The 21,997-nt window shown below is 48.7% G+C and overlaps 2 protein-coding genes across 3 annotated transcripts; both read right to left on the bottom strand.

Moving 5' to 3' along the window:
* Positions 1-91: 91 nt before the first annotated feature.
* Positions 92-6,090, bottom strand: CFB (complement factor B). Its single transcript, XM_090282135.1, has 18 exons — positions 5,891-6,090; positions 5,568-5,801; positions 4,971-5,156; positions 4,651-4,824; positions 4,314-4,415; positions 4,074-4,210; positions 3,678-3,816; positions 3,228-3,359; positions 2,860-2,961; positions 2,632-2,769; positions 2,040-2,137; positions 1,786-1,903; positions 1,432-1,585; positions 1,254-1,330; positions 964-1,076; positions 730-862; positions 602-651; positions 92-300 (listed from the first exon to the last, which is right to left on the bottom strand). Exons 1-18 carry the CDS (start codon positions 6,018-6,020, stop codon positions 145-147), a joined length of 2,373 nt encoding a protein of 790 aa, XP_090138261.1. The 5' UTR covers positions 6,021-6,090; the 3' UTR covers positions 92-144.
* A 392-nt stretch (positions 6,091-6,482) lies between these two features.
* On the bottom strand, positions 6,483-19,929 carry C2 (complement C2). Of its 2 annotated transcripts, XM_090282133.1 has the most exons (18): positions 19,669-19,922; positions 19,287-19,493; positions 18,568-18,753; positions 16,638-16,811; positions 16,456-16,554; positions 16,148-16,281; positions 14,966-15,104; positions 14,250-14,390; positions 10,940-11,029; positions 8,688-8,828; positions 8,464-8,558; positions 8,253-8,367; positions 7,970-8,135; positions 7,805-7,881; positions 7,570-7,661; positions 7,245-7,371; positions 7,038-7,087; positions 6,483-6,892 (listed from the first exon to the last, which is right to left on the bottom strand). In XM_090282133.1, exons 1-18 carry the CDS (start codon positions 19,712-19,714, stop codon positions 6,716-6,718), a joined length of 2,256 nt encoding a protein of 751 aa, XP_090138259.1. In that variant the 5' UTR covers positions 19,715-19,922; the 3' UTR covers positions 6,483-6,715. The 2 variants fall into 2 exon arrangements, 1 of the variants encoding a protein (XP_090138259.1); XR_016511996.1 differs by lacking the exon at positions 6,483-6,892 and having other exon boundaries at positions 7,245-7,313; positions 19,669-19,929.
* Between the last annotated feature and the right edge of the window lie 2,068 nt (positions 19,930-21,997).

The raw sequence follows: 21,997 nt of genomic DNA, 5'->3' as shown, positions 1-21,997 counted from the left end.
AAAAACGGCTGTTAGATTTGATTTCATGTGTTAACAAGCTGGCCAGTGCACATTCCCCACTCCCTTACCCCAAAAGGATCTTGAACACAGGTATTGTCATAGCATTTTAATTTGAGCTCATGGCCCTTTGCAGCAGGAAACCCGTTATAGAAATCCCAGATCCTCATCTTGGAGTTTCTCCTTGAGCCAGGGCAGCACTTGGAAAAGGTTGATGTGGAAGTCCCGGGCATGAGCAGGTACCTGGTGCTGCAACCGCTTGTCTTTGCAGACATCCACTACACCCCAGCTGATCACACCAACCTGGAGAGAGCGAGAGGTTGCCATGGCTATTTGGTAGAATTCCTTCCTCATCCCAGGAAGGACAACTACTCCCAATTGCATCTGCACTGACCTAGAGTAGTTAGACTAATGACCCATCACCATCCTATCCTCTGCAGCACCCAGACTGGACACATGTCCTGAGCCAGCCAGTTCAGGGAATAGCCCTAATGTGAAGCAGGCTTGGCCCTCCTCTTTCTAGCCACATCCGTTGACCTTTCCTGCTTTGGGGCCTGTGCTGACCAGTTGGCATCTCCCTATGGTTAGGAAAGGGGAGACTCACTTGAATGAAGCGACTCCTCTTGTGAATAATCAGGGGACCACCAGAATCCCCTACAGGAGAAGAGAAGCTGTAGGGAAAGACTCTTGGGCCTCAGGAACTTGCAGCACAACCGAAGAGCCTTTTCTTACCTCTGCAAGTGTTGGGGTCAGCATAGGGATTCACCCCTCCAGTGCAAAGGAACCTGGGGGTGACCACTTGAGAGATGTCCTTGACTTTCTCATAGCCTGGGGCCTTCTGAGCATCTCTCTCACATGCAGCTTTCTGTAGGCGAGGTGGGAAGCACGGAAAAGAAGGGGATGAACAAAGTTTGCTTAGGGAGAAGCAGGGTTTAGCGGAACTCCTTAGGATCCCACATTTCTTACCTTATCTCCATTCTTGATGTAGACCTCCTTCCGAGCCAGCATCTTCTTCCCATCCTTGACCAACTCAGACACAAACAGAGCTTTGATATCCTTTGCAGGGAGCAGCTCTTCCACTGGACGAATGGACAGACTGGGTCATTTCAGCACTACCCCACCACCACCACCATCTCAGCAAATGACTAGCCCTTCCCTATGAGTTAGGAGCTTGGTGGGTACCTCCTGTAGCTCCCTCTTATGTCCCACTTGTCTCTTGGACTCTCACCCTAGTGTTCTCCCTGAACATGGCTTACTCTGCTGCTGGCAACTGGTTGACAGTGGAAGCCTCAAAGCTTGATTTGTCCCCTCAGTGCAAGGGAGACAGATGGGCCTGTTAAAGAGAGATGGGGAAATTCAGGGATGGCAAACCACCTGCTCCAGTCCTCCAGCCCCGCCTTTTGCAGCTTTTTCTCAATGAGCCAGATGTCTGACCTGAGAGTCTCACTGTACTTGAGCCTCTTCTTGAGCTTGATTAGGGCCACATCGTAGTCATAAAATTCAGGAATTTCTTCTGCTTTTTTCCCATTGATGTTGTACTTGGGGTGAAATAGCACTTCTTCTATTTCCAAGTCCTGCTTGTTCCCTCCTAAGGTCAAAGGAGAGCAGGTACCTCTGGACCACCCACTTGTCTGTGGGCAGCTTCCTGCCTCTGGCCCCACAGCATCCCTAACTGATCCAGCATACAAAGGAAGGGGATACACGGAGGGCAGGTGGACTGTAAGCTCTTGAACTGGGAAGTGTTAGCCAAAGTGTGGAGCTCCGAATTGATTCTTGCATCATCCTTACCCACGTTGACCTTGATTGAGTGTGACTGGTCATCCACTGTGAAACAGTGTGCCGCTGTCAGCACAAAGTACTCGGACACCACAGCCCCCATGCAGTTCTCATGTCCCTTTGAAGGGCGCTGGGGACAAAAGGCAGAGGGGGAAAGCTCTGCTTCCACAAACACCACAATCTAACATGGAAACTGCCCTTTCCCCTACCCGCATTTCACCCTGACCTCACCTCCCAGAAGTCCCCACCATGGGAACTGTGCTTACAGTGACTGAGATCTTGGCCTGCCACGGTTGCTTGTGGTAATCAGTACCTTTCCTGTGCTCCCAAACCATGCCACAGAGACCCAGAGTCCGGGTTTCATCTGGCAAAAGAGAATGAGCTGAAAGCTGGGACACTTCATTCCAAATGACAGCACCTTTTAGGTAGGGACACCTACATGTCCATGGGAGCCGAAGCCCGTAAGGCGAAAAGTAAGGCAGGAGTATCTGTTTACTTAAGATGAAGACAAGAAATCACTGGTACAGTGAAAACAACTTGAGACTAAGATAGGAGACCTAGCTAATTTCAGGCCCAACTCTTCCTAGTTTGTTGTCCCTTGACATCTCGGCCACAATTTCCACATCTGTAAAACAAGGGACTAGAGGAAGATCTCATTTCATTTGGAACTCTTGACTCTTAAGATCAGGAAAAGGACAGTGTCAGGAAACAATAATGACACTCCAAGAAAGGGAATGAGGACAGTCTTCCAGACTGCCAGGGCTTTGGGAGGAGAGGAAAGATGAGTGACCTTGGGGGATCTGATCTGGGGAGAGCTAAGTTTCCTGACCATTTTACAATCTTCTGATATCTTCCTACCAAGCATTTGAATGAAGACATCCTCCAGGTTTTCCATGTCCTTGACTTTGAATACATGTTGCTCTTTATCTTTCTTGGAAGCCAAAGCATTGATGTTCTCTTGATTCACCAGAGGCCCAACCCCAAACACATAGACGTCTGAGGGAGAAAAGGGCAGAGTGAGGGTCCAGACCCGGGGGGACAGGAACTGAGAAAGCAGGGTGCTGGGTTCTGGGTAATAAAACTCACCCAGATATTCTTCCCTTGGGTTTTTGCGATCCCTACCAATGTCCAGCAAGGCCCGTATATCATGAATGACAGGGACTGGGTCCCCACCCATGTTGTGCAAGCCTGCAGAAGAGATGGAAGCAAGGAGGAGGGTCATGGGAGATAAATTAGAAATAGTGACACAGCTGGTTAAGGAGGTTGGGAAGGAAATGAAAGTGATAGATTACGGAGAGTCCTGCCTTGTAAAGTGTCACAGAAAAAGGTCAACATAGTTGAGGCCCATTACTGTTCAGGGCCCCAACCATGAGGCAGGTGTTGCATATGGACTGAAGGGCCATACACTGGTGTGAGAGATTGGGGAGTCAGGAGGGAGAAAGGGCCCTTCTGACCATCAGTCATGAGAATGATGACATGGCGGGTGCGGTTCCAGCCTTCGGGGGGGCTGTTGCCTTTCCAGCTCATCATGCTGTACACGGCCTGGAGAGCCTTCTTGGTGTTAGTCCCTGTCTTCAACTTGTGATCTGTGGAAAGGAAAGAGATCATTACCTCACCTAGTCCTCTTAAGACATCCTTGAACCCCAAAGGCCTGTTGGCAATAGATCCCACATTTTCCAACTTTTTTAGTTGATTGTCACCCCTCTGACTTCCCTTTGACTGCAAAGTGGCCCTCTCAGCCCGTAACACGTTCCCAGTAAGCCTCATTCCCCACTGACCCTGCTAACCATGCACTACCAAGTGGTCCTCCCTGTCCCCCGTGTGATCTCACACAACACCCTGAACCTTCTGACCTCACTGACCCCTAAGTGAACCTCCCACCATTCCCTTTCCTGATTTCTGACCGTCATAGCTGATTTTGTTGAGCTTCTCTGTGACCCAGTCTGCATTGCTGCTCTCTGGTTGGGACACTCTGATCAAAATGTTGGTGTCTGTGGCATATGTCACTAGACCGTATTTTGGCTTCACTCCATAACTTGCCACCTGAGGGAAGCAAAGGGTCATGGCATTGCTGGGACAGGGAAGGACATAATAAGAGACTCAAGGGCTGATCGGTCACTCTGAGGTTTGCAGGGGACTCTGGGTTAAAGGTCAAGAAACTGCTTCAGGTAAAGGTGAAGGAGGGCCTGGATGTTTCCAGAACCCTGTTGCTCAGAGGGGCTGGGAACACCAGGAAGCTAGTCCTGGCAGGGCAATGAGACCCATTCAAGGTGCCCACATTTAGGGTGAGGGGGTTCCACCTTCTCGATGAAGTCTCTAAGACAATTCTTGGCCCCTGTGAAGTTGCGCGCCCCAATGCTGTCTGATCCATCCAGCACGAGGTAGATGTTCATGGAGCCCGAGGGATCCAGGACAATCTTTCTCTTCTGTTGTTCTCCTGGGTGCCACCAGAGACACTCAAGCTCAGCATGTGCAGTTCTCCTGCCCATTCTCCATTCTCCCCCCAGTTCCCTGCCCCATCTCCCACTCTGCCTTCAAACCTGGGCTGTGCCCATCCTCAGCATCGACTCCTTCTATTGTCTCTGTCAGGGAAGACAGGAAGGCTTCGGCCACCTCTCCAGGGGTATCGTACATAAAGGAGTCTGGCAGAGGTCAGAAATCAGGTCAAATGTCTGGGAGGGTCAGGGACATAGGGACCAGAGAGACAGGAATGGTGGGTTTGCAGAGTGGGAAGGGCTCAGCAATGAGGAAGTTCTGCAGGGAGGTTTAGAAGTGAAAAGTAGCTCGGCTGGGGGAGAGGGAGAAGACAGTGCCCTTGTGTGGGGACTTGAGGATGAGAGAGCAAGATCTGACCTGAGGGTACGGGTCAAGAGTCACCTTGGCAAGAAGGCTCCGTTCCACTCCAAGAGCCACTTTCCTGGCATGTTCGCCGCTGGGAGCCACGCAGGGTGAGCCCCCTGCTACAGTAGTAGGTGACACTGTCTCCAAGGCGGTACTGGCTGCCCACCTTCCTTGTGCCAATAGGGATGCCCGGGTTGGGGCAGTACCCCGCTGCAGAGGCATGAAACAAGGAGGTGAGGGCCAAAGCCAGAGGCCGGGAGGGCAAGGTAGAGCACAGGAGTTATGGCACCAGTTCCTCAGGCTGCAGAGTTGTCAGGGAGAGGCTACCATCATGGGGGGGAGGTGATGCTTCTCACCTCCATTGTCACAGATGGCTGTTTGCCCATCCCAGCGACCAGTCACTTGGCAGCTGCGATTGGCAGAGCCCCGGAGAACGTAACCATCATAGCAGCGGAAAGAGATCTCATCACTCAGATTGTAGTAGGGGGCGGGGGGCCAGTACTCCCCATTCTCAAAGTCCTGTGGTCTTGGGCAATGAATTGCTTTGGGGGAGAGGGATAAGCAGAAGTTACTGAGAGAAAAGGGTTGCCCTTTAGAGTATCCCTTCTGGTCTTGATGTCCCTGTCACCAAGTAAAAGCGCCTTCTTTGTCCCATAGGAACAGGATCCCTCAACACATGGGGAGTCCTGCTGCTCCTCCCTTCCCATTCCTGCGTGTTTTGTTAACTGCCAGGGCTGCCTGGTACTGGGTAGATGCTGAATAAAAGTTAGCTCCCCTTCTTCCTTCCTCCTCCCTCCTTGCCCCCTCCAACCCCAGACAGCTCCTACACTTGCTCAGCCCAACTTGTCAGCCTGCCTGGTCTCAACACACTCTAATCTCATCCTAGTCTGGACCTTGGCCACCACCTGCTCTAACCCTGTGCCAGCCCATGCCCACCCTCACTGCCCTCCAACCTCTGCATTCTGCTTTCTTGACAATCTTTCGGTCTTGGGTCTGCAGCGTGCTCCAGGACCCTGTGGGTTTGCAGGAGCGAACCTGCACAGGGTATGGGTAGAAGCCATATGGACACACATACTCCAGTGCCTGGCCTTCTTTGAGAAGCCGGAAGGAGCCACCTTTGATCTCTACTCCCTCCAGAGAGCAAGGGCCTTGGGGCTCAGCCACCAGCAATGGCGTCGTGCTCACATCTAAAGAGACAGGCTGATGAAGTCTGGCCTGACAAGGCCAAGGAGGGATTCTGGGGACAGCAGGAACCGGGGCAGTGACCCTGGCTTACCTCCACACAAGAGGCCCAGGACCAAGGGTACCAGGCAGAGCCAGGGGCTGAAATTGCTCCACATGGCCATGGAAGGCAGGAGAGAGGCTGGGGCTGGAGGCAGGACGACCTTTCCCAGAGTGTGCTGCATGTCTGCTTGGCTCAGTGTCCAAGCTGAAACTGCAGACCTGGGCCAGGTCACATACTCCCTTGCCCTGCCCCCAACAACCTTCAGCCTTTTATGCGATCGGAGTGCTGGCACCTGTGGCTCACCCTGCCCGCCCTACCCACATCACTTTCCGGAATGTCCAGGCGGGAGGGCCCCCCCTGAGCTGCCAGTCAAGGAAATAGAAATTGAATAAGCCCCACCCTTTGCTTCCCAAGGCCTAGGACTCTCCCCTTCAGCAGCTCCTCTTGGCCACAGTTCTCCTCCCTAACAAGACTGCCCACTTAGGGGCCAGAAATAAGTCCCAGCTGACCTCCTGTTGACTGTGTTATGGAGCAGAGTCCCTGTTTGTCCAGCAGGGTCTCTGACCTGCCTCCTGTGATTCCTGGAATCACTCCTGACTTCCCCGCCCTGCCCCCTCTTCCCAGGCAGAGGCACAGACAGATGTGGAAATCACTGATTTTTATTAATTTCATAGCTGGAAAATACCACGTGAAAGGGAAAAGAGAGTGAGTCATATAAAGCAGAGGGTGGACCTGGCACTGTCCCAGATTCCTGGAGTCTGGACTGACTCAGGGTGAGGAGTGAGGATGGGTCATGGGTTGAAGGCAGAAATTCAGAGGTAGGACATGGAAGAGATGGCAGGTTCTGCAGGCCAACAAAGGGGTCAGTGGGCATGATTAGAGGGGCAAAAAGTTCAGGACGCCCTCCAGGTGCTGCCTCAGCCAGGGCTGCAGGCGGAAGAGGTTGATGTGGAAATCGCGCGGTGGTGGGACCTTGCCCCTGGGGGCTCTCTTGCGGGAGTTTTTATTGGAGTTGCCACAGGGATTGTAGAGACCCCAGCTCACCAGGCCCACCTGGAAGAGAGAATGGGACAGGAGATGGCCACAGCCCCAGATCCAAGCCCCAACCTCCCTAGTTCCTTCAAAGGCCTCCCTCCTCCCCACACAAAGCCAAGATTCTGTAACCCCAGTCCTGCGAGTGTCTCCCTTCTCACCTCACCTGAAAAAACCTGAATTTCTGCTCAAGGAAAACTGCTCCCCCAGATTCTCCTGCAGAAAGAAGGGACAAGAGACTGTCGTCCTGACTTGCCTTTCTCCACTGTCATCAGGGCAGTGCACCCACATGCTGGCATGCGTACTAGCCACAGGCGGCCTTCCCCTCTGGCATCCAGGCTCCAGGGGTGGGGGATGGGTGGGAGCCACTCACCCTTGCAGGGATTGTCATCTTCCTCAGTCCCACTGCATAAGAACTGGTCTGTCACCACCTCTCTGACATCTGTCAAGTTGGGGAATGTGGTTTTATCTTGGGAGACAACATTAATACAGCTTGTCCACTGCAATGGGAGTGGAACAAGAGAGAAAGATGGAATGAGAAGGCCCAGGGGACACCTAGAAATTCAACTAGGCCTGGGAGGAAGGGTTACTAGGGGTCAGATGCAGAAAGCAGCCAGAGCTGGAGGAGGCAGAGACATTCTGGGTGATGCCCAGGGGAACCCTATCCCCTCACAGCATCCCAGATTTGAAACTCTCACCTCTGTCCCTGTCTTGAGGTTAATGTTCAGTTTGCCCCCATTCAAGGCCACAAAATGAGCAGGAACACTCAGTTTGTTCAGAAGTAAGCTCTCTGTAGTCAAGGAGAAGGGGAGGTTGGTGCTGGTCCCTTTACCCAGCATCCAGATTCCTGGCCTAGGGACGGGAACACAGCCTATGCTATCAACACCAAGTCTTGGTCCCAGCTCCTCATGCACCTTAAGTCCTAGCACTCACCGTGATCTCGGCAGGTGCTGCCTGGTGGCCTCCGAAGAGCCAGATTGGCCTCCACTGTGCAGGGAAGGCAAATGGGCCTGGGGAGAAGAGTGGGAGTCACGGAGGCTAATCCTTGGTGCCCCCTCCTTCAGGGCTCCCAGAGTGCTATACCCCAGATGTCGGCACCTGGCATGGGTGGACATCTTCACTTTCTGGGCCAGCTTCAGCAGGGCAATGTCATCACCATAGAACTCCAGGATTCCCTGATACTTCTTGGCAAAAACATCGAACCCAGAGGAGATTACCACCTTCTCAATCTGGAAGTCTTTGCCCAAATGGCAGTTGGGATCCCCTGGAAACAATATGGCAGATTAGGGTAGGCCAGGGCTCCTGAAGGGGCCAGAGGCTAGGGACAAGGATTGGGAGCTCTGGCCACAGGTTCAGGAACCTGGTGGAGGCCCTGCCTTACCCACGCTGACCCTCCACAGGGAATGGTCCTTGTCAGCATTGCGGAAGCAGTGAGCAGCAGTCAGGACCCACTGGTCTGAGATAAGGGATCCCCGGCAGGTCTCCAGGCTCTTGGGCTGCAGGGAAATGGATGATCTTCAGGCACTGCTGTGTCTCTGGTCCATGGCCACTTTCACCTCTGGGATCCAAGCCCCAACCCTCCTTCCTGGTACCTTGATAGTGACATGCCAGGGTGTCCTTTCCTGGGCAGAGGCATTAGCTGATACGTTCCCCACCCCACATATGGTGTCTGTGAGCTGGGAAACATCTGTGGGAATGAGGAGCAGATAGGGAAGGAGGCAGGTGATGGGCACTGTGAGCAGGCTCCCAACCTGGACCACCGGCTGGCTCCTCAGTGCCCTCCCTACTCTGGAGAGGATAAATGAAGCTCACTCACCCAGCATGTGCTCAAAGACCTGGTATAGAGCCTGTGTGTCCTTCAGAATGAAGGCATGCCTCTCGCCATCCTTCTTGGACCCCAGCTCATTCAGTTCTCTCCAGTCCACATCCAGCTTGCCCACCCCGATGGCATAGATGTCTGATGGGGAGGAAGAAGTCACCAGAATTTTGTATCTTGGGGGCTACCCCGTGAGGCAGGAGGCTGTATTTAGAACTCACTGTGCCCTACAAAGCCCTGCATGAGCCTCAACTCTAACCCATACCTGTCCGACTTTATTCCCTACAATTGTGTACCTTTTACTCTCTTCCAGGCTCACAGCTTTCATGAATTTCCTCGAATTTTCAGGCACACGCCCACCTGAGGCCTTTAGCACAGACTGTGCCTTTGATAGTTCACTCTTCCCCAGACTTCCCACATGGCTCACTTTCTTACCTTTTTAAGTCTTGACTCAAACATCACTATCTCAGTGGGTCCTTCCCTGGCCTCGTTGTCTGAGACTGCAATGCCCTAGACTCCTCCACTCCCCGCTGGCTTCATGGTGTACCTTAGCATGTGTCACCACCTACCATGCCCTGTGAGTTCCTGATTTTTCTTGTTTAATGCTGACAATGGGTAGAATTGTGTCCCTCAAAAAGATATGTTCGAGTTCCAACCCCCAGTACTTGTGAATGGGACTCTCTTTGGAAATAGGGTCTTTACAGATGTGATCAAGATGAGGTCATCCTGGAGTAGGGTGGACCTGATCTGATGCCCGGTGTCCTTATCAGAAGAGGGGAGTTGGAACACAGACACACAGGGAGAGTGCTGTGACGACACAGAGAGACCGAGGGAAGAAGGAGATCTGGAATTGGAGGCAGAGACTGGGGTACCCTGCCACAGGCCAAGGAATACCTGGGCCCCCAGAGGCTGGCAGAGCCTCCAGAGGGAGCAGGACCCTGATGACACCTTGATTTTGGACTTCTAGTCTCTTGAACATGAGAGAACAAATTTCTGTTGTTTTAAGCCACCCAAGTTTGTATAATTTGTTGACCAGGCCTAGCTGACTAATACATTGTCCCTCCAGAATGACATTTCCATGCAACCTGGCATTTTTGGTTGTCTTGTTTACAGCTGTATCTTTAGAATGGTGCCTAGCCCAGGAGAGGCTCTCAGAAGTACTTTTAAATGACTAAATAAGTAATAACTCATGAACATAGCATGGAGGCAAAACTTCAGATCTAGTCTTCCTCTGAAAACTGTAGGCTCTGGGAGAGGATCCTGGAGCCACCCCTCCCACTGAAAACCCAGCCCACACAACCATCCAGGCACAATCTCCAAGTGAGCATGGGTATGAGTCATAACTGCCCCAGTGGGGCCTAGAGTCCAGCCTCCTCCCACCCTTTGCACTCTCATGGCCCATTTTAGTAGATGAGTGTAAGGAGTAAGATGCTCAGAGAGAAGTCTTCCCTCAGGCAGCAACCTATTCTCATGCCCTGCATGTTCTCTGACTATTTCTTTTCAGTTCCTGCTTCTTTTCAGTAAAGTGTTTTTGAACATTTCCCCCTGGCCCAGTGGTGTTAAGGAGTGAGGGAATGGGGTTTGGGTTTTGCCTTCCCTAGGCCAGAGTTTTCCACTGAGGGAAGGAGGGGCATAGCTGGTAAGGGGAGACAGAAAAGGCAGGACCAGGGGAAAGTGAAACTTGGAGGCTCAAGACAAGCTGCCTTTCCTTATCTGGAGCATTTCTCTCTGAAATTGTTTTCTGGTCAAAGGTCAGTACAATTTGTATTTAGTCTGAACCTGAAGAATTGTTTTTTTAGAGTCTGCAGCTGCCAAATCTTTAGTTACTTATCTATACTGCTACAGGGGGAAATGCCAGGGACAGTCCCCACAAGGATCTAGGATTTTTCTTCCTGGAGAGGTTTGTGGAACATAAAATGGTGGATAATGATGATGATGATGATGATGAAGATGATGACTGCTAACATACACTGTGCCAGGCAACACCTGAATATTTGCCCCAATGGGCCTACAAGGCTCCCCTATTACAAGTGAAGAAACAGCCCACAGCCACAGCCAATCAAAGATGAAACCATAATTGAAACCATGAATAGCTTTACTTCAAACTCTTCAATATGACACTCAGCTGCCTTCAAACAGAATGACATAGCCGGGGCAGAGGTACTCTCACTAGAAAGATGCTGGAACCACTGACACTGGGTCTTGTGCCCCCTAAAGAGGCAGTAGAGGTGGGGTTGGGAGCAGAGTCTCACCTAGATGGTCGTTCCTCTTCTGGTTGATGTTCAAGATCTCTTTGATCTTGTCTACAGCTGGCTTGGGAGAACCCCCCATATTGGACTTTCCTAGAACAGGGAGGGAAAATAATTGTTTGTTTGGGTGGAGATATCAGGATTCCCCACAGCTCTGGAGAAGCGGGGAGGCATTCATCCTGGGGATCTCAACACTAACACTCCTGCCCAAATTTTACTGAAATTCTCTGTATTCCAGGCACTGGGCCAAGAGCTTCATTTTCTTTATCTCATTTAATTCTCATGAAACCCCAGGGAGTGTGGATATCCTCATTTTATAGACAAGAACATAGCCCTGACAGGCGATGTAATGTAAACAAAATCAAGAGATCAATGACAGAGCCCAGATCCACTGCACAGTCACCCTTCCTTCTGCTCCTCAACTTCACAGCTCTAGAGCCACGCCCCAATCCAGTTCACTCTAGGTGACCTCTGAGGTAGTGACAATAACTAAAATTTACAATCAAAAAGCACTTTTATACAAACTACTTAAATTTCCCTCCATAAAAATGGTGTAAGGAAAGGAAAGCAGTTATCATCAATGTCATTGCCATTGTCACCTGCAAAACTACAATGGAACCTTGGTTCTTGAACTTAATTTGTTCTAGAAAACTGTTCAGGAAGCAACGTTTTAAAAAACTGAACCTCCTTTGTTTGTCTCCTGAGATACACATGACTAATCATACAGATATCAGCATGAAAGGGTTTTCGGGACTTTCAGCCTAGATGGAGGTGTAGGTAGACACACTTTGCCTTCTTCCACAACCAAAAGAAAGAATACATCTATCTCAAAATTAAAAACAACCAAAACTACGAGAAAATAGAACTATATGGAAGTCCAAAAAACAAAGATATAAAGAAGTAATACTCATCCAGACAGGTAGGAGGGGTGGAGAAGGGACGGAGAGAACACTGTGTAGTGGCAGCAGTGGCAGCAGCAGCAGCAAGGCAATGGCTGTGGATAGCCAGCAGAAAGCACAGTCAATCACACATTATAAAAGTCAGGCAGGATACCTGGGGAAGATTTCAGCCCCAGGCCACATGACGCAGCACACTGTTCCAGTGTCTGGGAAAATAAAACCTCATTGCCTCTGACTGTGAAAACCAGTGGGGATTGGTGCGGCAGAAGAAACCGCCGGTCTCTAGCAGAGTCCATTTTTTTTAGAGGGCCCCCACAGTCCTAGAACATCCGTATACCCACTCACTGTGGAAACCACAACCAGGGCAACAGCTAGAGGGGCTCCGGTCCCATACAGGAAGCAGGTGAAGTGCCTGAAAAGGGGGCAAGTGCCCTCTCTGAGCCCTCCCCCACATACAGTGCCAAAACGTGGTAAAACGAATTGCCCTGCACTGACGAATACCTAAGGCTCTGCCTTTTACAATGTAACAGGTGCAACAGCTCTACCCAAGACACAGAGTCAAACACAGGAAGATGTCAAGTTGAGGAGACAGAAAAGTATGACCCAAAAGAGGGAACAGATCAAGGTTCTAATGGGAGAACTAAGGGATGAGGAGATAGCCAAGCTAACAGATGTGAAGTTCAAAACTCTGGTGATAACAATGCTCACAGACTTGACAGACATGACTGAGTATGGCAAACACATAAGGGAAGAAGTGAAGGTTACGCTAAGTGTAATTAAGGAAAATCCACACAAAACCAATGGTGAAGGGAAGGAAACAGGGGTTCAAGTCAATGATTTGGAACAGAAGGAAGAAATAAACAGTCAAACAGTACAGAATGAAGAAACAAGAACTGAAAAAAAATGAGGAGAGGCCTAGGAATCTCCGGGACAACTATAAACGTACCAACATACAAATCATAGGGATGCCAGAAGGAGAAGAGGAAGAGCAAGAAATTGAAAACTTATGTGAAAAAATAATGAAAGAAAACTTCCCTAATTTGATGAAGGAAATAGACATGCAAGTCCAGGAAGCACAGAGTCCCAAACAAGCTAGACCCAAAGAGGACCACACCAGGACACATCATCATTAAAATGCCAAATGTTCAAGATAAAGAGAGAATCTTATAGGAAGCAAAAGCAGAGAGTTACCTACAAAGGAGTACCCATAAGACTGTCAGCTGATTTCTCAAAAGAAACTTTGCAGTCAAGAAGGGACCGGCAAGAAGTATTCAAAGTAATGGAAGGCAAGGACCTACAGCCAAGATTACTCTATCCAGCAAAGTTAGCATTTAGAATGCAGGGCAGATAAAGTGCTTCTCAGACAAGGGAAAGCTAAAGGAGTTCATCATCACCAAGTCATTATTATATGAGATGTTAAAGTGAGTTATGTAAGAAAAAGAAGATCAAAACAATGAACATTAAAATGACAACAAACTCAGAACTATCAACAACTGAATCTAAAAAATAAAAACAAAATTCAACTAAGCAAACAATCAGAATAGGAACAGAGTCATAGGTATGAGGATCATTTGGAGGATTATCAGCTGGGAGGAGGAAGGAGGAGAAATGGGGAAATGGTGCAGGAACTAAGAAGCATAATTGGTTGGTACAAAATAGACAGGGGGAAGTTAATAATATAGGAAAGGGTGAAGCCAAAGAATTTGTATGCACGACCCACGGACATGAACTAAGAGGGGTGGGATTGCTGTAGGGAAGAGGTGTATTGGGAAGAGGGGAACAAAGGGAAAAGAAATTGGGACAACTCTAACAATATAATCAATAAAATATACTTAAAAAAAAAAAAACCTAAGCAAACAGCCAGAATAGGAACAGAATCATAGGTACGGGGATCAAGGGTTATCAGCTGAGAGAGGGAAGGGAGAGAAAGGGGGAAGTGGTGCAGGGATTAAGAAGCATAATTGGTAGATCAAAATAGACAGGGGGATGTTAAGAATAGTATAGGAAAGGGTGAAGCCGAGGAACTTACATGCACGACCTATGGACATGAACTAAGGGGTGGGACTGGGTGGAGGGGAGCAAAGGGGGAAAATTTGGGACAACTGTAAGAGCATAATCAATAAAATATATTTTTTAAAAAAAGGAAGTATTGTTGGGTAGAGAATCAAGACCCAAAGTTTTGTTAGACAACTGAGACAATTTTTCTGTGAACAATTTGGTCGAGAATCAAATTGTTCAAGAACCAAGATGGTTAAGAACCAAGGTTGACTGTATTTCTATTTTTTAACACTATTTCTACTTTATAAATAAGGAACAGAGGCTCAAAGTTGCAGAGGAAGAACCAGTACGCTGGCCTTCTGACCCCATCACGGTGCCCCTTCTGTGCCAGTCTCACCAGAGGCAGTGACACCCACCATCTGTCAGAAGGATGATGACATGACGGATTTCCTGCCAGGCTGCTGTGTTCATACTGAGGCGCTGCATTTGGTTATTCATCATGATATAGACACGATAGAGGGCCTGATAGGTGTTGGTCCCGGTTCCATTTTCATGGTCTGGAATATGTGAAGAGTTAGGGAGAAAGGAATCACTCTGTTTCCCCTAACCACTGGGAATGAAATTATCATTATTTGATAAACTCAGACCTTGGATATCCAGATAGAGATTTGGCATCATTGCATGTTCAGGCACAAAGAGCTGCTCTTCCCCTAAGAAGTGCTCATTGTATAACCCCAATCCAAGGCCACAATAAAGTCCCCAGATGGAAAGATGGAGTTTCCAAACAACCTGGATCATGTTACATCTGCTGCCTATGTCCAGGAAGTTTACCATGACATAGGGGACTATGGCGCTGAGCCATGGAACCCAGGCCATGTGGTTCTGGCATCAGAAGGGAGTCAAAACCTGCATGATACACTGGATATGCAGCACATTAGAGGAAGCCAGGAGTTGGCAGGAGCAGGGACTCCCCCACCATGAACATGACTTGGAAACCTAAGGAACCAGAGCCTCAGAGCCCTGAGACTTGAATGCCACCAAGAGGCCCCCCTCTCTCTAACTTGTCCAGATCTGTCTGCAGGAGACTCATTCCCATACCCCTCCCATCACTTTCATTTGATGACACCCATACCTTTATAGTTAATGTTTTCCAGACAGTGAATCACTTCGTTCACATCCCGGGAGTTGTCATGCAGGACAGACATGATGACTTTGGGTTTTGATGCAAAGGTGATGATGGCGACACTCACGTTGATCTCAAAGCTGAAGATCTGTGAAGGGAAGTGAGAGGCAGTGTGAGGGTCCCCAAAACCAAAGAGTTGCTGATAAGAGAGTAAGCAAAGGGCCCTGAAGGAGGCTGAGAACCTGGACTGACAAAGGCAAGATCTATGTGTAGAAATTTATTAAGAAACTACTGCTTGGAAGGACACCGGAAACTGACATTTGCTGGCCATCTACTCTCTTTGAGAGGCTCACACCTCATTTGATCTTCACAGCAACTCTGTGAGGGGGGCATGATGCTCCCTACTTTACAGATGAGGAAATCGAGGCTTTGTTACCTTGCCCCAGGTCACATCACTCGTAAGAGGTGGAGGTACAATTTGAACCTGCTGATGCAGCTCTGAGGCACCCAATGTCACCTTTTGCATCCTCATAGTTTAGTAAGTTACTTAACTTTAAGTCCTAAGAGACAAAGGAGCACATCAACCGCACATAAACTATAGTGAAAAGCATAATTATCAAGCAAAATGTGGGCAATGAATCTAAATCATGACTTCTAAACTCTTCTGTTCATGCATCTCATTAGTAAGGACATTTTGAGCACATATCCCAATAAAGGTATATATACTTGTAAATTATACTCATATATTTATAAAGTATATCACTATAAACACATACAAAATATTGAAATGCTTTCAAATAATTAAATATTAAGTTATTGATTAAGTTAAACTAAAATTATTTAATGGGGGGTACCAGTATTTTTCTGTATATCCAGTGGATTATTTTATGTACCCCTCTGTTGAGACCACTGTTCTAGATGATGAATTCCTAGAAACTAGGACCTCAGTCTTGTTTACCTCTGGTGTCCCCCAGCACCCAGCACCCAGCACAGTGCCTGATATATAGTAGGTGCTTGTGGAACAAAAAAAATGTGACACTATAAATTGAACCCATGATTCCTTCATGGCATGCATATAATCTGGGAAGACTACTTGAAGAGGTAGGCTGTGAATGGGATTCTGAGCAAGGGAAGGAGACAGAGACAGTGTGCAGGAAGACCTGCTCTGTGCCCAGGCTTCTATTTCCTGACCCTGTCCACCATGAGTGTGGAACTGTTCTTGAAGATATTGAAGTCTTCTTCCTTCACACTCTGAGAGGCATCCAGGAGCAGGTAGAGGTTCAGGTGACCAGATCGCTTGATTTGGATTTTTCGGCCCACGCTTTCTGGGAGAAATGTGCAAGGGGAGGATTCAGATTTCCACCTCTGGTCTGTTCTCTTGCTAAGGGGCTCAGGCCTCCCTGGCTCCCCTCCAGTCAACTCAGCCATGCTGAGCCCACCAGAGGCTAACCTTCCACTAAGCCTGCCCAGAAGCCTGCTGCCCTGACACAAGCACTCACCTTTCTTCTTCTGTGTGGGATTGGTGGATCCAAGCAGATGGGACAAGGAGGTGCCCAGGACAGGGGCCACATCCTCAGGGAAGTCATAAGAGTAGGGTTCTGGTGGGAAGAGTCACTAGGGTCAGCTAGGGCTGGGGGGTTGGGTGCCCAGGAGTCTTGGGAGGGTCAGGATGGCTACTCACGGCGGCAGATCGGCTCTGTTCCACTCCAGACCCCATTTCCCTGGCACTCCCGCTCCGCAGACCCTGTCAGCACCAGATTCGAGGAGCAGCGGTAGCTGACCTTGTCCCCGAGGCCAAATCGGGATCCTGTCCGCACTGAACCCACTGAAATGCCTGGGTCGGGGCAGTGGCCAGCTACAAGTGAACAAAGGAAGATGGAGGTAATCAGGGACTCACCTCCTCAACCTCTAACCCTGCTTACCCGCCCAGTCCCTCCAGCTCCTCCCCTTCTCTAGTCCCTCAGAGCCTCTTCAGGCCCCTTGGTCTCCACATCGGGTGTGGATAGAAAACCCTAAGGAGGGCCAAATGTTCAGAGCTCAGTGGCCTCAGTTGCGAGCTAAAGCATCCCAATCCCAGCCCAGGGACTCAGTGTACATCCATCCCAGAGCCCAAGGAAGATGTCAGCAGAGAAGCCCACTTCCACAGAGAAATTGGCACTTACTAAACCACAAGGAGCCCTCACTACACATGCAGCAGCATGACTAAAAGTAAAAAGATGTGTAATTCCAAGGGTCAGGCAGGATGTGAGTCCACCAAACTTGGTTATATTGCTGGAGTGTCAGTGAAACTGCCTGCCAGCCTCTACTAAAACTAAATATGCTGATGGGGACCTGGTAAATCCACTGCTAGATAATATGCTCAAGAGAAATAAGTGCATGGAAGTCATGCCCAGAGAGCTCTCCTCAGAACAGCCCCAAACTGGAAATAACCCAAATGCCCACTAAAAGAATGCATAACTAAATTATAATATGTTCATATAGTGGAACTACACAGCAATAAAAAATAAGCTGTGGATACACAGGACAACATGGATAAATCTCGCAGGAAGAATGTTGAATAAAGGGAGCCAGATGCAAAAGAGCACATTCTGTGTAACTCCATGTGTAGGAGGGGTAAGAACAACCTCAACTGACCCAGGGAGACAAAAGTCAGAGAGTGATTACTTGTGGGAGGGGACAAGGGCCTCCTGAGCTGTTGGATGTGTTTCTTTCTCTTGGGTGGTAATTATATGGGTTAATACATGTGCAAAAATTCATCAAGCTGAATACTTAAGATTTGTATACTGTATTTATGTTTGAATAACTGACTATTTGGCAGAGTCAAGAACATGAGTATGAAGCCACCAGCCACTGGGGGAGAGAACGGTCTTGTTATCTCATAGACTCTGTGTCTTCTGTATTATGTGCTTAGAACTATGATTGAGGAAGCTTCCAAAACCCACAAGCAAATGTGACTCCAGGGAACCCAGGAAGTCCCATTCTGTCAAGCAGAGCCCCTCACCATTCACTGGGACAGTAATAACCATGACAAAAGTGTATGTGGCAGTTATCAGATTCCAAGGGTTGTTCTAGATGCTTACTAATATCAATTCACTTCATGCACATGACAACCTCATTTAACCTCTCAATGCTTCAGTTCTCACATCTGTAAAATGGGGCTAGTAAGTGTGCTGACTATCCCCATTTTACAGATGTGAAAACTGAGGCCTAGAGAGGATAAATAACCTCTGTCAAGGTCAGAGACAGGCTTGAACCCAATCCAGCTGCAGAGGCAAGGCACTTAAGCATGACACTCTCTCAGCATATCATTCATCCCTGCAATCCCATGTGGCCTGAATACCAATATCTTGCTTTAAGGCATTTGAAAAAGCTAGAATGTGTGGAGCCTTTACGTTGGGCCTGAAGCTTAGAACCAACTGCCTTGGGTCAGACTCCCTAGAGGCCGGTGATGTGTGACCTGTCTATCTCAATTTACCAAAATCCAGTAATATTATTTTGGTACTAGAAACAAACACCAGGCCTCTGTCTCTACGGAGGCTCCCTGGACACATCTGGCTCCAGGGTTCCTGGAAGCTCCCAGCCCTCATGCAGCCATCATTCAGGGCACTCACCGCCATTGTCACACACGGCTGTCTCCCCATCCCACATGCCATTGGGGCGACACTGCCTCACAGGTGAGCCCCGCAGCACAAAACCGTCCTCACACTCGAAGCTCAGGTTGCCACCCACGGGGTGGGACCCCAGCCGTGGGGTATACATGCCATTCTCAAAGGCAACAGGGGCTGGACAGCGAACAGCTGGAGAGAGAGGGGGATGGGAATATAGGGATGGACAGGTAGCACTTAGGCTGGCTATGTATTGGGTTGATGCCCATGAAATTGCTGCTCCTGGAAATTGGGTGAACACTGGCAATTTCATAGAGTTCAAACTAATAAACTGATAAATAACCACTTGATCAGCCCCTGAGGACCAACGTCACCCCAGCCCCTCCCCTGGGTCCTCAGATGTCCCATGAGTGGGCACAACAGGGGCTCCAAGACCATCCAGAGAGCAGCATACTTTCTGAATGGCCAGTACCATGCAGTCAGCTGCTGAGTATTTTGAAAACCATCCCTAGCATTTAGCACCCCACAATCCCCATCAAAGCTTGCCTCCAACGCCCTGCTATGAGAAGCCAACATTTTCCCACTAGTTTGCAAAGCCCTATGGAAAAACAGCTTTGTCATCCCCCCCACACCATCTAATCAGGTTAAGCCTCACCCTCAGCAAATCCTAAATAGAGGTTCTGAGCTAGCAGGGTACCCTGAGCGAGGCCCTCGGGGAGCCTCACGTTTGCAGACTGCCTTTCTCGAGGGGGCAGATCTTGGTGTCCGCCACTGTCCGTTGCTCAAGCACAGTCTGGACGCCGGGGATGGGTAATGGCCAGGGGGGCAGGAGTAGATGAGGACACTCCCAGGGGCCCAGCCATGGCTGAGGGTGAAATTGCCGCCAGAGATTTTCACATTTTGAGGGCAGAAGGGCGCAGCTGCAGCCAAGCCTGTGGGCATGGGGACAAGACACAGAAATGGAGTAAGAAGGAAGTCACTGTCCTAAACCCTGGGCTTGGAGATGAGAAAAGGAAAGCAAAAGACTGCTACCAGCATACAAGTTCACGGGGGCAGCAGTGGCCTCGCCCACAGAACCCCACATCCTCTCCCGCCCCTTGCTCCTACCTGGGTATAGGAGCAGCAGGAAGAGCAGAGCCATCAGTGAGCCCATGGTGTCCACCTTCAGGCAGGAACAGGCAGCCAGCAGAAGAGGGAAAAGGTCATTTGACTTCCTGAAAACCAAAGCTGGCTCAGCAGCTGTTTCACTTGCTACCAGAGAAGAAAACTAGGGACTGGGAAGGGGGATGGCCTCTTGTTAGGAGAAAACAGTCAGGGACTGGGATCAGAGCCAAGGGGGGAAACCTGTGCCCTAATCCAAATACAACCACCCAGTCAGTGTGTGTCCAGCACAGCCCTTGCATGCCGCTCCAGCCCTGCCCCCACATAGACACACACCCATGCACATGCTCTTGCATGAATCATCTAAGGCATACAAACCCACCAACCATCCAAGATATTGCAAAACCACTTATTTAGATAAAGTTTCAGTTTTCATTTGGGTTTTGTCAAGTGGATTTTACTTTTCTTTAAATTATATTTTATTGTTTATACTATTACAGTTGTCCCAATTTTCCCCCTTTACTCCCCCTTCACTCAGTCCCCTCCCCACTCCCTCAGGCAATCCCATATCCATGGGTTGTGCATTTATGTTCTTTGGCTATTCTATTCCCTATGCTGTACTTTATACATCACCATGACTATTCTGTAACTACCTATTTATACTTTTTAATCCCTTCACCTTCTTCACCCATCCTCTGACTTTCTCCCATCTGGCAACCATCAAAATGTTCTATGTTTCTGTTTCTGTTCTGCTTGTTTTTTACTTTTGTTTTTTAGATTCAGTTGTTGATAGACATGTATTTATCGTCATTTTATTGTTCATATCTTCTTCTTCTTCTTCTTCAAGAAGACCCTTTAATATTTCATATACTATTGGTTTATTGGCGATGTACTCCTTTGGCTTTTTCTTGTCTGCGAAGTTTTTATCTGCCCTTCGATTCTAAATGATAACTTTGCTAGATAGAGTAATCTTGGTTGTAGAGCCTTGCTTTTCAGTACTTTGAGTATTTCTTGCCAATCCCTTCTAATCTGCAAAGTTTTTTTTGAGAAATCAGCTGACAGTCGTATGGGAGTTCACTTGTAGATAACTAACTGCTTTCCTCTTGCTGATTTTAAGATTCTCTCTTTGTAGTTAATCTTTGGCATTTCGGTTATGATGTGTCTGGGTGTGGGTCTCTTTGAGTTTATCTTGTTTGGGATTCTCTGTGCTTCCTGGACTTGCATGCCTATTTCCTTCACCAAATTAAAGAAGTTTTTTGTCATTATTTTTCAAATAGGTTTCCAATTTCTTGCTCTCTCTCTTCTCCTCTGGCACCCCCAAGATGTGAAGGTCGTACCAGAGGCTCCTTACACTATCCTCATTTTTTCAAATTCTTTTTTCTTCCTGTTGTTTACTTCCTCATATTCCAAATTGCTGATTTGAGTCTCAGCTTTATCCACTCTATTGTTGATTCCCTGTAAATTGTTCTTTATTTCAATTAGTGCATCCTCTGTTTCTGACTGGATCTTTTTTATGCTGTTGAGATTTTCACTATAAGGTTCATTGAGCATCCTTATAACCAGTATTTTGAACTCTGCATCTAGTAGATTGCTTGTCTCCATTTTGTTTAATTCTTCTGGAGTTTTGTTTGGTTCTTTTATTTGGGCCATGTTTGTTTCCTCATTTTGGCAGCCTTCTTGTGTCTGTTTCTACGTATTAGATAGAGCTGCTATGTCTCCCAGGCTTGGTAGCCTGGCCTAATGTAGTAGGTGTCCTGTAGAGTTCAGTGGCTTAGCCTCCCTATTACCCAAGCTGGGTATTCAAGGTGTACCCACTGTGTGGGCTGTGTACACTCTCCTGTAGTAGTTGAGCCTTGATTGCAGTTGGCACATCCAAGGTCAGCCACCACCTGTGTTCTGTCTGGGGTCACACAGCGTAAGCTACAAAGCAATCTGCAATGGCCGCTACTCGTGCTGGGCTTGGAGGTGCCCAGGCAAGGCCAAGCTGTGAACTAGGGCCAGCTGCTGTTAGTGCAGGTCTGGGGTGACTTAGCATATGTATGGGGCTCACTAGAGCCAGATGCTGTTTGTTGATAAAATTTAGGAAAATCTGAAGCACAGGCCCAGACAAGCCTCTTGTATGGAAACAGCTTGGGTAGGCCCAAAAGGTGGGTGGGTCATGGACTCAGGGAATCACCAGAGTAGGGCAAACAGTGTGAGCCAGGTTGATAGAGACTCAGATACAATTTCTGCCTGCCAACTCTGTGGCTGTGTGTGGGGAGGGCTCAGAAAAGAAATAATGGTCTCTGCCAGCACTTCTGTCTGGGAGAGAGCTGCCCTAGTTCTTGTCCTGATA

This window comes from Furipterus horrens, unplaced genomic scaffold, assembly GCF_987537825.1.
Source record: "Furipterus horrens unplaced genomic scaffold, mFurHor1.1.pri manual_scaffold_6, whole genome shotgun sequence".
Taxonomy (NCBI): Eukaryota; Metazoa; Chordata; class Mammalia; order Chiroptera; family Furipteridae; genus Furipterus; species Furipterus horrens.
This window is presented reverse-complemented; position numbering and strand designations above follow the sequence as displayed.